The sequence below is a fragment of the Phyllostomus hastatus genome, unplaced genomic scaffold (assembly GCF_019186645.2).
Source record: "Phyllostomus hastatus isolate PE091 unplaced genomic scaffold, TTU_PhHast_1.1 phas_scaffold_555, whole genome shotgun sequence".
NCBI lineage: Eukaryota > Metazoa > Chordata > Mammalia > Chiroptera > Phyllostomidae > Phyllostomus > Phyllostomus hastatus.
The window spans coordinates 372,969-386,093 of record NW_025334036.1 but is presented as its reverse complement, the minus strand read 5'-3'; the positions used below and the strand labels follow the sequence as shown (position 1 = coordinate 386,093).

The following is a 13,125-nucleotide window of genomic DNA, read 5'->3' as shown; positions in this document are numbered from 1 at the left end:
ACCAAGAGGCCGGCAAAGTCATGGTGGGCCTGGCTGCAGCAGAATTCTGGGTGCTGCTGGGCATGACCAGCCCCTGCCTTTCTGATGCGCAGAGCCCAGTCCTTCAGCTGCCCTTTCACTCCTCTGGGCTTGTGACTTAGTCTCCCAGCATAGGGCGACTCCTGCCCATTTTCTGGGTGTTTCGGCCCCCATTTTCTGGATGAGGAAATTGAGGCCTGGGAGGCCTTCAGTGGGGGCCCCATAATGACTCAGCAGCATCTGGTCCCAGCCTCAGGTCTGGAGGTGGTGAGGAGGGCCACAGGTACCTGCTACTCCCCATCTCCTTCAGCAAGCCCCCCGCCAAGTGGCCAAGAGCAGGCGGAGACTGCCACCGTGTGGCCACCAGGAGTAAAGCCCTCGGCTGGTGGCTGCATTGCTTAGACTGTCCAAGCAGAGAGCCGGTTCCAGGTGCTTCTCTGGCTCAGCACCCCTGGAGCCGCTGGAAGAAGACGCGAAGGGCACCCTGAGTGTTTGAATTTGAACCCAACTCCTGCCTCTGCCCCCCTTTCCTTCCTGTGACCTGTTCCCCACCTTCCCATCTCCTAACCCTGTGGGATGGGGAATGAAAAAACTAATAGCCGTCCATCTCCCAGTGGGGCCCGAGTTCCCATCCTCATGCTACCTGCTGGCTGAGTGACCCTGGAGAAGTCACTGCGCCCCCTAGCGTCAGCTTTCTTCTCTGTGTGAAACACGGTGAACCCCTATGCTGAGGTTATAATCACGGCACCCTGTGTCTGTACCTTCGCTGTCCTAGCTCTCCAGATGTTTAAAGCCAACACAAAACTGTGGAGATGCCTGGGTCTCCCGAGTGGGGTTGTGTACTACAGTCGGTGGAAAGCCCATCTGCTGGGGCATGGGAAGAAAATATTAGACCCTCTGATTATCTTCATTATCTCACCCTTTTAAAACTCTTTTGTATTTGCTTTATCACATATAAAGTGTGTTAGCAGAGTAGCACATACACATGATTTAGAAATAATGTACCGCATGTATGTATAAATAATTTAACAACATGTATGTGTGGTCACTGTTTTGGGGGTCCCCTGACATTTTTCCATATATGTAGATATGAAAGAGGTCTTTTAAAAAAACAAACATGACATGTCGTTACTATTCATGATACACTCACATCTATTTTTTTAAATATAGTCTATTTCTTTTGGGGGAGCTGCATAGTTGAACTCTTGGTTGACAAAAACTGACTTAATACCCAAAACAATTTGCTCCAACTGGAAATTAACAGTAGCAGATTTGGAAGCAAGCGAACAGAGGGTGAAAGCCTCAAGTTTTCTGACAACAGGTAAAATTAAAAGGCATAAAGGTAACCGGTGTGCTTTGGAATCTGCCACACTAAGCTTGTGACTTGCATTTTTTAGAACAAGGTTCTATTTCTCTGAAAATTCTTAAACATCAGAACCCGGGAAGTCCTCAGGTTTAGTCCGATAGCAGAAAAGAAACGGAGAAACCCGAACCCGCACCTGCGACCGCAAGAACCTGAACCTGCACCTTGGGAGCAGTTCCCGCGGCTCCGCCTCTCGGGGAAATGGGCGGGGCGGGGCGTGGTCTCCCCGCCTGTCCCCACCCACTCCCCCCTCCAAGATGGCAGGGCGTCGGCAGGGGGCGCTGCGGCGCGCGCCGGCGCCCAGGAAGCGGGAGAGATGCCCCACCCCCCTCGTGAGTTCATCACCGTGCGTCGCTGTCGCGCCGAGTGCGTCAGACGTGCGCCTGGGCTGTGCGACCGGGCTTTGAGTCGGTGAGTGTGGCTTCCGGGCTGGTAGGGGTACTCGTCGTCCGGGCCACTGATGGCCCAGGCGGGAGAGCGGATGAGCCAGGGTGAGCTCGAAGCTGCTCCCGGCGCGGGCCCGAGGTGGCTTCTGTGACATTTACCCTGCTGCCTCTCGGGGTGCATCCTGGGAATGTTCGGTGCAGCCTGAAGATGGGGGCTGGTGTCTCTGCGGGATAGGTCCCTGTCCCCGGAGATGGAAGGACCGTCCCAACCGAACTTCTCCTGAGAAGGGCCACGCTGTGTCCCTAGGTAGCGAGCGCCCCATCACCGGACAAGTCCAAGCTCAGCCGGGTTCTCCGTGCTTCAAGTCCCGTGTGGTGTCGTGGGTCATTCATGCCAGAGCGCTCCCACCCAGGCACAAGGGGTGCCGTTTGGAGACGCAGAGGAGCGAGCGCGAATTCCGCTTAAGGAATTGTGACAAAATTGCCTCAAAGAGAGAAAGGGGCAAAAGCGGGCTTTGGGGTCCCCTGGGCTCTGAAGTTCTTGTTACCAGAGACTGGTGTAGGAGGTGATGGAGCTTGGTGGCCTCTAACATAGCTTGTATCACCTACCGTCAGAGCGACTTTGGGGAAGCATCCTTCACCGCTGTCAGCCTCACTTCCCGTGTCAGGAAGATGATAATAGGAAAACCTACCGACTGGGTTTTCTTACTGAAAACGAGGGTTCAGTGAGCTAATCCAAGTGTATGGGCCCGACTCAATACATTTTCAGATGTGACCCCTTGGTGGAATCACGCCATTGTGTGAGGAGGCTGCCTCTGGGAGGCCGGCTTCCTGCAAGCCCCCTACCCTTTCCTGTTTCCCTCTGTTGCTGCGTATGAGAGGGGGATTGGAAGGGGAGAGGGCTGGTGCCTGAGCAGAGGTTGAGTGCCAGTCACTTTGGCAAAGCTGTCTGTCCTACCCTGGGCAGCACCGGCTCTTGGATCGCAGAGCAATTGAGCACCACCAGCTTGGATGTGATCTTGACAGGCAAGGGTTATTCAGACATCGTTTGGGTTTTTTGTTTTTTCTTTTCTGTATTCTTGGAGAAACTTCACAGTAGCCTGTTGGATTTGGCAAAGTTAAAGCAAGTAACCTGAACCTGGATGCCTTAGCTGTGTGATCTCTTTTGCTCATGAATAGAATGGAGGGGGCCATGAACATGGGTGAGAGGGAAAATTACATCCTTATGTTCTCTAGCCTCTGATTGAAATTTAGCATTTTCTGCAATGATCAATGTAGGCACCAAATCACAATATTAACAGTGCCACTTTGTTGCAAGTAGAAATCACAAGTATCTTCATATTTGAGGATACTGTGTAAGTGCATCACAACTTTGAAATTATGGTAGTTACTGGGCTTGCTGCTGGGTATTGTTACATAAGGTATTACTAAAAAGTGACATGTTACACTCTCGCATGTTTTTTCTTTAATGTTTCTTTATTTTTAGAGGGAGGGGAAAGGAGGGAGAAAGAGAGGGAGAGAAACATCAGTGTGTGGTTGCCTCTCACACACCCCCCACCGGGGACCTGGACTGCAGCCCAGGCATGTGCCCTGACTGGGAACCAGACCCGAGACCCTTTGCATCACAGGCCCACGCTGAATCCACTGAGCCACACCAGCCAGGGCTCACAAGTTTGTTTTTGATAAAATCTTATTTCAGCATACAGTTGACCCTTATTATTTTCAGCATATGTATTTAAGTGCATTTTGTATTATTTATACAGCATCTATATATTCAGGGTCAGTGTCAAACTTGCCTATGAGCGAAAATTTATTGGTAGCGCCCAAATCAGTACTTAGAGTGCTTTTGCGGTCTTCTGAGGATGTGTGTGAGGTGGTGAGAAGTTCAGGTCACCTGTTGTACACACAACACAGATGAACAAGGAGGCGCTCACATTCTGCCTTGTTCAGCTCACACTGTAAACAGGTGCCCTTTCCGGTCTTTGTAGCACCATGACCTGTGCATTTTTGTGCTTTTGGTTGGTGTTCACTGTTTACTCTAGCCTCCAAGCACAGCGCCACAGTGCTGTCATAGTGTTCCTACCTGCAGGAAGGCCATGCTGTGCCCTGCAGAGGAAATGTGTGTGTGAGGTGAGCTTCATTTGGGCATGCAGAGTACTGCTGGCCAGGAGCTCAATATGAAGGAATTACCACTGCATAGTAAGTAAGATGTCTTTACATGGAAACACACACACAGCAAAGCTACGTATTGATTGATTAACGAAAATGTTGCCAGAAGCTTGCAGGACCTAACCGGATATTCCCCCTGGGAGCAGTAGAAGAGTAAAAGGCCCTTTGGTTTTAGTTCTCTGATGATCAGGAAGGAACAGAGACTGGACCCTCTGTGGTCAGAGTTGGGGAGAAGAAAACATGGGAGGGGGAAGGTGTTAGTCAAGTCCCTGGGCTCCAAGGGGCTTGTGACGGGAACTCCTGGGACTGACCCATAGGAAAGGGTCAAGGCAAACCCCTGGCAAAGGTTTGCCTGATTTTCTTAGTCAAGGGGAACCTCCTGTCGCCCCCTCTGTCCTGGTGACACCCCCCAACTGAAACCCTGGTGTTGTTTCCACAGAGCTGTCTGGCCTTCAGCCCTTCATCCTTGGCTAAGGAAATGACCAACCAGGTAAGGCCGGGGTGAGGAGAGGACACCAGTGGGTCTGTAGGCAGGTGTGCAGCTGCGGTGGGGAAACGAGGCTGCAGGCCCGCCCTGCCTCTGAAGGGCGGGGGCGGTGGCACCTGAGGGGTGCACACACCTGGAGGGGGATTATGTTATCCGAGTCTCACCAGGTTATGGAGGAATTGAGGAACTTAAGTGAATTTGTACCCAAAAACAAAGATCGGGAAAGGAGAGACACATCTTTGTAATAAGATTAGGGACAAAGTTAACAGGTTATTCTGTAGGCTGTACAGTTTTATACAACTGCAACAATTAAGTTGCAAAGTGGACTCTGAGCTTCCTGGTAGCCAGAGCACATTTATTAGTCTGTTTCCTTAGAACTAACTTATTCCTGGTGTGGCTCCAAATCCTGCAGGAGCAGGAGCCCAGGCGCTGGCAGGAGGTGAGGGCGACACCACACGGGGACTGTGTCTGCTGGGGCAAGCAAGCGTTTTAGGCAGGGGGTGTGAGACCTCTGAGATCTGACCCTGGGTTTAATGCGGCTCCTGTTCCTTTTCAGTACAGTATCCTCTTCAAACAAGAGCAAGGTAAGCAGCCTGTCCTGTTCGAGCAAATTCACCCGTGAAAACGGTGTTGTCTCTGGTGTCTCTTAAGATTCTTATGCTGACGCGACACCCAAGTGTACTCGCTTTGTGGCAAAATTGGCAGAGGTAGGTGAGGACAAATACACTTAAAAACAAACAAACAACTACAAAAATCAAAGGCATTCGGATGACAGGCTGGAGAGCTCCCAGCTGAGGATGTAGTTGTGAGCTTCCCAGCTGCCAGGTAAAGAAAGGAAATGGCGTTGAGTGTCGGCTCATCGGGAGGGTGAACTGGAGCCTGGCCCTGAACTCAGAGCTTGCTTCAGGGGTCTCCACTCAGCCCACAGAGGACCTTTGACCTAAATGGCAGCGGAGGACGTGACAGTGAGGTGGGGAGCGCCGGGACCCGCAGCAGGGGCGGTGGGCATGGGAGCAGGGGCAGGTCCGGGTCCCAGCCGGGAGTGTGGCTGGCCCGTGACAGAGGGCGTCGCACCTGGGAAGGGGGCAGCGGACTCTCCCTCATGCGTCTCAGCTCTTAGCACGGTGCGGGCGAGTAGGAAAGGCCCGGAGGGACGTGTGGGACGGCTGATGAGCGCTCTTCCGCTGTAAGCGGCTGACGTGCAGGTGGTCCGAAGTTCAGGCCGAAGCATTCTCCCACCCCAGCCGGGATGGGCGACCAGGGGCTGACCCAGCCTCCAGGCTGCAGCCGCAGATGCAGCCGGTGCCATCCAGGTCGCGCCGGGTGGGTGGGGATCGTCAGAGCCGTGACGCCGTGACTCACAGCTGTTGCTGCAGTGCCCTCACGTGCACGTCTGGCAGGGGTGTCCCCGCAGAAGTGCAGCCAGGCAGGAAGAAAGCCTCCACGCGCCGACACCCTTGCACGCCTGCCAGGGCTGCAGGCCCCGCGTGTGGCCCACGGGGGCAGCCTCCGCACCCACAGCTCCGGGGGGGCTTTAGTTACTGGGGAGATTGGCTTTGATTCCCAGCTCCGCCCTTCTTCGCTTTTGAGCTTGGGCGAGCTACGAGGCCTCTCCAGGCCTCTGCTTCCTCGTCTGTAAGAGGAGGGTGGCGCTCACAGTGCCTCCTTCCTCGGGCTGTGGTGGCGGTTAACTGAGGAACTCCTCACAGAAGGACTGGTGCCAGAGCTGGCCCTTCGGGCGTAACAACACAGCTCGCTGGCAGGCCTCCGCTGCTCGCAGGAGTCGCCTGCTGCTTCCCAGCGACCTGGCGGGTCGCTCTTAGCAGGCGTAGGTCTCTCTTCCGCGCAGTGGGCAGGGAGGGCGCCCCGCCGGCCCCGCGTGTTTCAGTCTGGTGGATGTAGCCATTCCAGACGGACGCATGCTGGGCAGCGTGTCCAAGTGGACCGGTCGTCGGACCGCTGCAGGACCGCCACCCCCCTGGCAGACACCAGGTGTGCCGTGGGCAGGCGGCTCCTTCAGAAAACTCCGATTCTCACGTGCAGCTCTGCAGTTGTGATAAAAGCTGTTCGTGAGGCAGGAGGCAGACAGGCGGATTTGCCTGAGAATTGTTGGAACTGTGTTTAGCTCCGTTTTATTTAGCACATTCAGTCTAGAAGTTGCATTAAGACTCTTTAAATGACTTTTACGTGTGTAGTAAATTTTACTCCAACCACGTGGTTAAATGACTTTTTAAATGTTTTCCATTCTAGCCCATGACGATGCCATCTGGTCAGTGGCCTGGGGGACAAACAAGAAAGAAAACTCGGAGACGGTGGTCACGGGGTCCCTGGACGACCTGGTGAAGGTCTGGAAATGGTGAGCACCCTCGCCCCCGACGGGCAGCCTTGGAGGTCGGGCCCTCGGGGCGGGGCGGGGGGGGGTTTGCTTCCGGGCTCCCGGGTGAAGTCAGGAAAGTGCTCGCTGTTGCCAGAAAGCAGCGGCAGCAGCGTGGGGCTGCGGAGGGGCGGCTGGCCTCTCGCCTGCCTTCCTGTCGTTCACTGCTGAGCCCCGCAGTGTTTCAGAAGAAGGCCACAGCTACAGCGTGGCCGCCCGTGGTGTGCCGGGGCTCCTCACACGCCTCCGATCCCCCACTTCTCAGACCCTGGGAGGCACGGTCGGGCGCCGGGCACGGTCGGTTGTGTGCGAAGGAGCCCGTTTCTTTGTCCCCCATCGAAGGTGTGATGAGAGGCTGGACCTGCAGTGGAGCCTGGAGGGACACCAGCTGGGTGTGGTGTCTGTGGACATCAGCCACACGCTGCCCATCGCTGCGTCCAGCTCCCTCGACGCTCACATCCGCCTCTGGGACTTGGAAAATGGCAAGCAGATCAAGTCTATAGATGCAGGACCTGGTAAGAGTCCACGGCCAGGCGTCCGGGGCCCGAGCGCCGCCCCTCAGAGGCAGCGCTCCGCGTCTGTTCGGGCAAACGCTGTCGTCCTTTGGGAGTAAAGCTAGATGTTAAAGGGAGCCGTTCCATGGCTAGGTCTTCCTCGTTCATCGGGCGTTTGTAAGTTGGTTTGCTTTTTGAAACAGACACTTCATAAAGTCTGTGATAGAGCTAAACGATTTTCCATTACTTTGAAGGTGTGCATTAAAATTCGTGAGAAGCTTTTATTTTAAGACTCCCCCTGGAGTATGGAGCTGGCGCGTCTGTGCTGGGAGCCACTGTCCGCCAAGAGCCCAGGCCTCCCCTTCACTGCCCTGCGGGCTGAGCAGTGCACCAAGTCCCTGGTCCTTTAGCCCCAGGGTTGAGGCAAGGGACTCGGGACGCAGCCTTTCTCTCCGTTCCCTGTGACCCAGCCAGCACCGGTTCTGGCAGGTGTGAAAGGGCAGGGCTGAGGGCCCGAGGGACAGGGCCTGGGTGGCAAGTGGACAGCTGGGTCATTCCTGCGTCTGGGCCCTGGCCCCACCAGCTCCCAGAGCCCTGCATGCCTGCGTCTGAAGGGGTGTCCATGCTCCCGGGAAGAGAAAGGCTAATGTAGCATCCATGGCCCACGGGTAGGCCCAGAGCCCACGGGCGGGACTCTGCCGCCCGTCCGTCCTGGCGAGGACAGAGCCCTTGAAACCAGTGCAGTTGCCCCAGAACACTATCCAGTGTGCCTTCCCGACAGTGCCTCTTCCCTGCCCTGCTCCCTGTGAATCTGTGCAAAATTCCTGGTCACAGTGTGGCTTTGTGTGAGAGTATTTCTCGTACATCTCCCTTTATTTGCAGTCTTGGGGAGGTGAAGTGTCACCCCTCTGATTTCACCCTGAACTGACGTACGCAGCTCAGCGAGTGTCAGTAGCGCCGGGTGCCTGTGCGGCCGGCACCCCGTCCTGCTCCCTCAGCCCCAGGCAGCCGCTCCTCTGCTGTCTGTGGCTGGAGTGTTGCCCTTCTGGAGAGTCTCACGTAGGTGGAGTCGTGTCGTCTGCCTCAGCCCATTCCTCCTCGGGCGCGACGTGTCTGGGGTCCCCCCTGCTCTGGCACGGGGCAGCCGGCCGCTCCTCTTCATTGTCTAGACTGTCCCCCCGGGCGGAGGCCCCACTCTTTGCCCCTCGGTTCCCTGTGGGGGACACCGGCCACTTCCCAGTTGGTGGCTCGGAGTGGCGCTCCCGTGCACACCCGCGCGGAAGCCTCGGCGCAGACCTGGTTTTCTTGTTCTCGGGCGGTTCCCGGCAGGGCCGTGGTCTGGTGCTGAGGAGAGGCGTCGCTGTCCCTTAGGAAGCTGTCGAGCGTTTTTCAGAGTTGCTGTACCATCTTATGTGCCCACCAGCGTTTTAAACGTTTTTAAAAGTAAGGTCACATCTTTTCTCACGGCATTTTTGTTTGTTTGTTTCTTTTTTCTTGTTCAGTGGATGCCTGGACGTTGGCCTTTTCTCCCGATTCCCAGTACCTGGCCACCGGGACTCACGTGGGGAAAGTGAACATTTTCGGTGTGGAAAGTGGGAAGAAGGAATACTCTTTGGACACGAGAGGGAAATTCATTCTCAGCATCGCATACGTAAGGAGACCCTGCTCTCTCGGCTCCCTGCTCCTCGGCTGCGTTCGCCCTCCCAGCCGGCTGGGTTCCCTCCTCGGGGCGCGGCCGCCTCGCCGCGGGGTGGCCTGCCGGCCGGGAGAGCTGCAGCCAGCGATGTGCGTGTGCGCGTGCTGGGTGGGGCTGGTGTGACGTGCGGCCTCACTCGTTCTCCACGCGTTGTGCGTGCAGAGTCCCGATGGGAAGTATCTGGCCAGCGGAGCCATAGACGGGATCATCAATATTTTCGACATCGCGACCGGGAAACTGCTGCACACGCTGGAAGGTGCGGCCCCTCGCTTCCTTTTGTGCCAGCGGGGGTGTCGGGCCCCAGGGAAGCGTCGTTGCTTCGCCGAGGGGCAGATGGGCAGTCAGTCTGCAAGATAGCCACCCCAGAAGCCTGGGTGCCTCCGAGATTCAGTTCCGTCCCTGCCGTTGTCACCCAAAGGATTGGCTGTGGAGCAACAGCTCAGGGGAAGGGGGCTGGGTCACATGGATGATTCCAGAACACGAGGCAGGGTCCAGTTTGTACGCTCCTCTCGTCCCTCCTCTCGGTGTCCTTAGAAGGGACAGAGCTGGTCGGAAGCTCACGGGAGGGGACAGGAGACAGCGGTCACCAGGTTAACGAGGGCCTTTGTGAACTGCAGGCCATGCCATGCCCATCCGCTCCTTGACCTTCTCCCCGGACTCCCAGCTGCTCGTCACTGCCTCAGACGACGGCTACATCAAGATCTACGACGTGTGAGTCACCTGCTGGGACACAGGCCTCTCCCCTGTGGACGCTTGTCTCTCACTGTCACTGTTGGAGACTCGTGTCGGGTCTTGGGGGAGCCCGTCCTCCTCCCCAGGACCCCCGCCTGTGAGTCTGTGAGTGCAGTGGGCCCTGCAGGGAGGTGTGCGCGGGCTGCCGGCCGGGTCAGGGACTCGCTGCCGTGTCTCAGGCACCCGCCTCTGCGGGGCTCACTGGTGGTAGATTCTGTGGGGCAGGTGAGTAGCGTGAAGATGGGGAGACAGAGCCCCGGGCTGTAGCTGCCTGGGGTGATGGCCAAGAGTTCCCAAGGGGTCGGCCACTCCCACTGGCCCTCCCCTGCCCTGGTCGCAGCCGTTCCGGGTCGGGGAGCCTTTTGTGGTTGGGGTTTGACCCGGGTATGGACAGGAGTCAGCACCCCCTTTGGTGGACGGCTCTCCTTCGGAGCCTGGTGTTTCCGGCAGCCTCGGTCCCACGCCCGTTGCCCCAGGTCTCCCTCGGAGGTGGCAGAGCGGGTCCTGACGCTCTGACGTGGTGCTGCGGTCAGCACGCCTCTGGCTCCCGGCTCCCGAACCTGGCGTTCGGATGCACGGGGAGCGTGGGCCACAGCCACGGCCGTGGGAGTCGTGGCAGCGCTCCTCTGCGCCGGTTCTGACAGCCCTGGAGCCAGAGCTGCAGCTGCCGGAGAGCTGCAGAGGACGTGGGCCCGGAGGGGCGGGCGGCTCTCGGTTCTGTAGGCCTTCGTCGCCGAGTTCCGTCCGTGCTCCCTCCAGCCGTGAGGTGGCCGGATGGAGTAGCGCCCCACATACTGCAGGGGGGACAGACCAGGCTGAGGTGGGGGTGCTGAAGGAAGACCCGGAACTTCCCACGGGGGCTGCATCCTTGCACCGACCCACGGGGGGGTGTTCACAGGAGTGAAGCTGCTGACCTCAGTCAGGCCTCAGCGTCGTTCTTCTGTTGTGGGTCATTTCACCTCACTTTTTTAGAACGTGAAAACGGCGGTAGCAACTGCACTTGCACTGTCCCTGGTCAGGTTAAAAGTGGTCTGTGCGGTGAGCTGTGGAGGCGCCGGCCCTGCCTGGAGCCTGCTGCTGTCCTCAGCCTCCCGTCCTCAGAGCCGCCTGCTGCACCCCTGGAGTGCGGCTCCCCCTTTGTTTGAGCTTCCAAGCTCCCTGCTTGTCCTGGATCTTACTCTTGGCTCTTGGCGGCAGTGACCCATTTGGGGTCAATGCTGCTGTGAAGCTTTCTTTCTGTGGTGCGTGATGCTCCTTCCCTGAAAAGGGGATTTTAGATCTCCTCATACTGTTGTTATTAAGGCCAGTAGATTCGGAGCAATTAGACAGGCAGAGTTAATAATGGACCCTCGGTGACTCACTGCAGAGCTAACGGCGTCTCCGTTTTCTTTGACACCTGCTCCTTTCAGACAACACGCCAACTTAGCCGGCACGCTGAGTGGACACGCGTCCTGGGTGCTGAACGTGGCGTTTTGTCCTGACGACACTCACTTTGTTTCCAGGTACTTACGATTCTTAGCCCTCCCTCGAAAGTGTGCACTGCCTTAAAATTTGAAGCAGGTTGACCCGTTTTTTATTCAGGTAGCCTTTGTTGTCTGCAGTGTTTTTATTTTTCGGTTGTGGAGTTAGTTGCCCTTAGCTGGAACAGACATGGATTCTTTTGAACAGTTCAACTCCCAGTTTTTCCTTACACACCGAGGATTCTGCCTTCAGGGGTTAAAGGGTGTGAGACTCCTGATGAGAACGCCGCAGGTGGGGGCCAGGCGGGTCCCAGCCTCAGGGAGGTGGCTGCTCTGGGAGTGGACTGCTGCCCCGAGGAGCCCGCGCCCTGGCCAGCGCCCGGGTGGACACAGGCAGAATGTGGTGGAGCGAGAGTGTGGGGTGTTGAGTCGAGAGTCCTTCCGACTTCAGACCAGCCTGAGAGCTTTTCTACTGCGAGTGTTTCCTTTTGCAAATAGTTCATCGGACAAAAGCGTGAAGGTCTGGGATGTGGGGACGAGAACGTGTGTTCACACCTTCTTCGACCACCAGGATCAGGTACGATGTCGGTGGCATCGAAGTGGCTCGCCAGCATTGGCCGACCCCCGCGCCAGACGCTCTCCTGTCCTCGCCGCGCTGCCGGGGCCGGAGGGCCAGCGGGCCCGGCGCCGAGCTGCTGCTGCTCGGACATCCTGCAGCCTGTGTCCTGTGCGCACTCTCTGGGCAGCGCTGGGCACGCGCAGGCCAGGGAGCATGGAGTTGGTCGCGCCACCTCCAAAGGCCCTCGCCTGGGTGCAGCCCGGCCGGGGCGGCGGGAGAGGGACCCTCCTGTTCAGCAGTCTCTGCTGCTTGAACAGTCATCACTTGTCATTTCGGGAGCTGTCCGAGGAAATGTTTTAATTTTTTAAAAAACAAATTTTGTAAAGGTTTTGTTTTTATGGGGGGGAAGGGAAGGAGAAAGAAAGGGAGAGAAGTGTCCATATGCAATTGGTTCCCTCTCGCTCGCACCCTTCTGGGGACCTGGCCCATAACCCAGGCAGATGCCCTGACTGGGAATCGAACCGGCGACCTTTTGGTTCCCAGGTTGGCACTCAATCCACTGAGCCACACCGGCCGGGGTGGAAATGAGAATAGAGTAAGGATATTCATTCATAAAGAATAAAGAAAGGCGTTAGCATAACTTTTTTTTTTTACTTTGCTTACAGGTCTGGGGAGTAAAATACAATGGAAATGGCTCAAAAATTGTGTCTGTCGGAGACGATCAGGAAATTCACATCTACGATTGCCCGATTTAAACGTCAAGGTTTTCCACGCTGATGCTGCAGAGAGAATGTACAGATCGAACATAACATTCCTTATCTTTGTAGCTTGTTTCAAAGAAATACAGCATTTATTATAGCAGAAACATAAATTTTGTAGATACAATATAAACCTTTTCATGTTTTATTGGAAATGCTGCTCATAACATGTCCTTAGTGTGAACACCAGATTCTCAAACATGCTCCTTCTCTGCGCCGTTTTCCTGGCGCACAGCGAGTGGCGTTGGCCTCCCACGGAGATCCAGGTACCTACTGATCCAGGCACAGCTTAGAAGTACAGGCTCACCCTGGGGTCCCAGGACGTTGAGTCGTGCGGAAGCTGTGACGAGGAAGAGGAGGGTGTGCTGCAGGGGACATCGGACTGGCTGGGGACGTCTCTCGGTCCTTCCTGTCTGGACTTCCCTCTATTTGCTGTACTAACACTGGCCCCGCCACACTCTCTGCTTTACCCTAATCGCAGACAAGTCTCTAGCTCGCTGGCGGGCACTGCTGCCGTAACAATCAATGCACAGGCTCCCGCCTGCGCCTGCTGCGGACTCCTGCCCCGCCCCTTGGCCCCGGCACCTGGGCCGGAGACTGGCTGCGTCCGAACAGGTGTGCACAGCTGA

The 13,125-nt window shown here is 56.5% G+C and overlaps 1 protein-coding gene across 4 annotated transcripts; it reads left to right on the top strand.

Moving 5' to 3' along the window:
• The first annotated feature begins 1,745 nt into the window (after nt 1–1,745).
• Nucleotides 1,746–12,629, top strand: WDR61 (WD repeat domain 61). Of its 4 annotated transcripts, none has more exons than XM_045825104.1 (11): nt 1,746–1,792; nt 4,376–4,426; nt 4,980–5,007; nt 6,674–6,779; nt 7,140–7,312; nt 8,794–8,942; nt 9,150–9,243; nt 9,605–9,698; nt 11,129–11,221; nt 11,678–11,756; nt 12,404–12,629. In XM_045825104.1, the coding sequence occupies exons 2-11, from the start codon at nt 4,415–4,417 to the stop codon at nt 12,491–12,493; spliced, it is 918 nt and encodes a 305-aa protein (XP_045681060.1). In that variant the 5' UTR covers nt 1,746–1,792; nt 4,376–4,414; the 3' UTR covers nt 12,494–12,629. The 4 variants fall into 4 exon arrangements, with proteins under 4 accessions (XP_045681060.1, XP_045681062.1, XP_045681063.1 ...); XM_045825106.1 differs by lacking the exon at nt 1,746–1,792 and adding an exon at nt 1,805–1,872; XM_045825107.1 differs by lacking the exon at nt 1,746–1,792 and adding an exon at nt 1,885–2,074.
• The last annotated feature ends 496 nt before the right edge of the window (nt 12,630–13,125 follow it).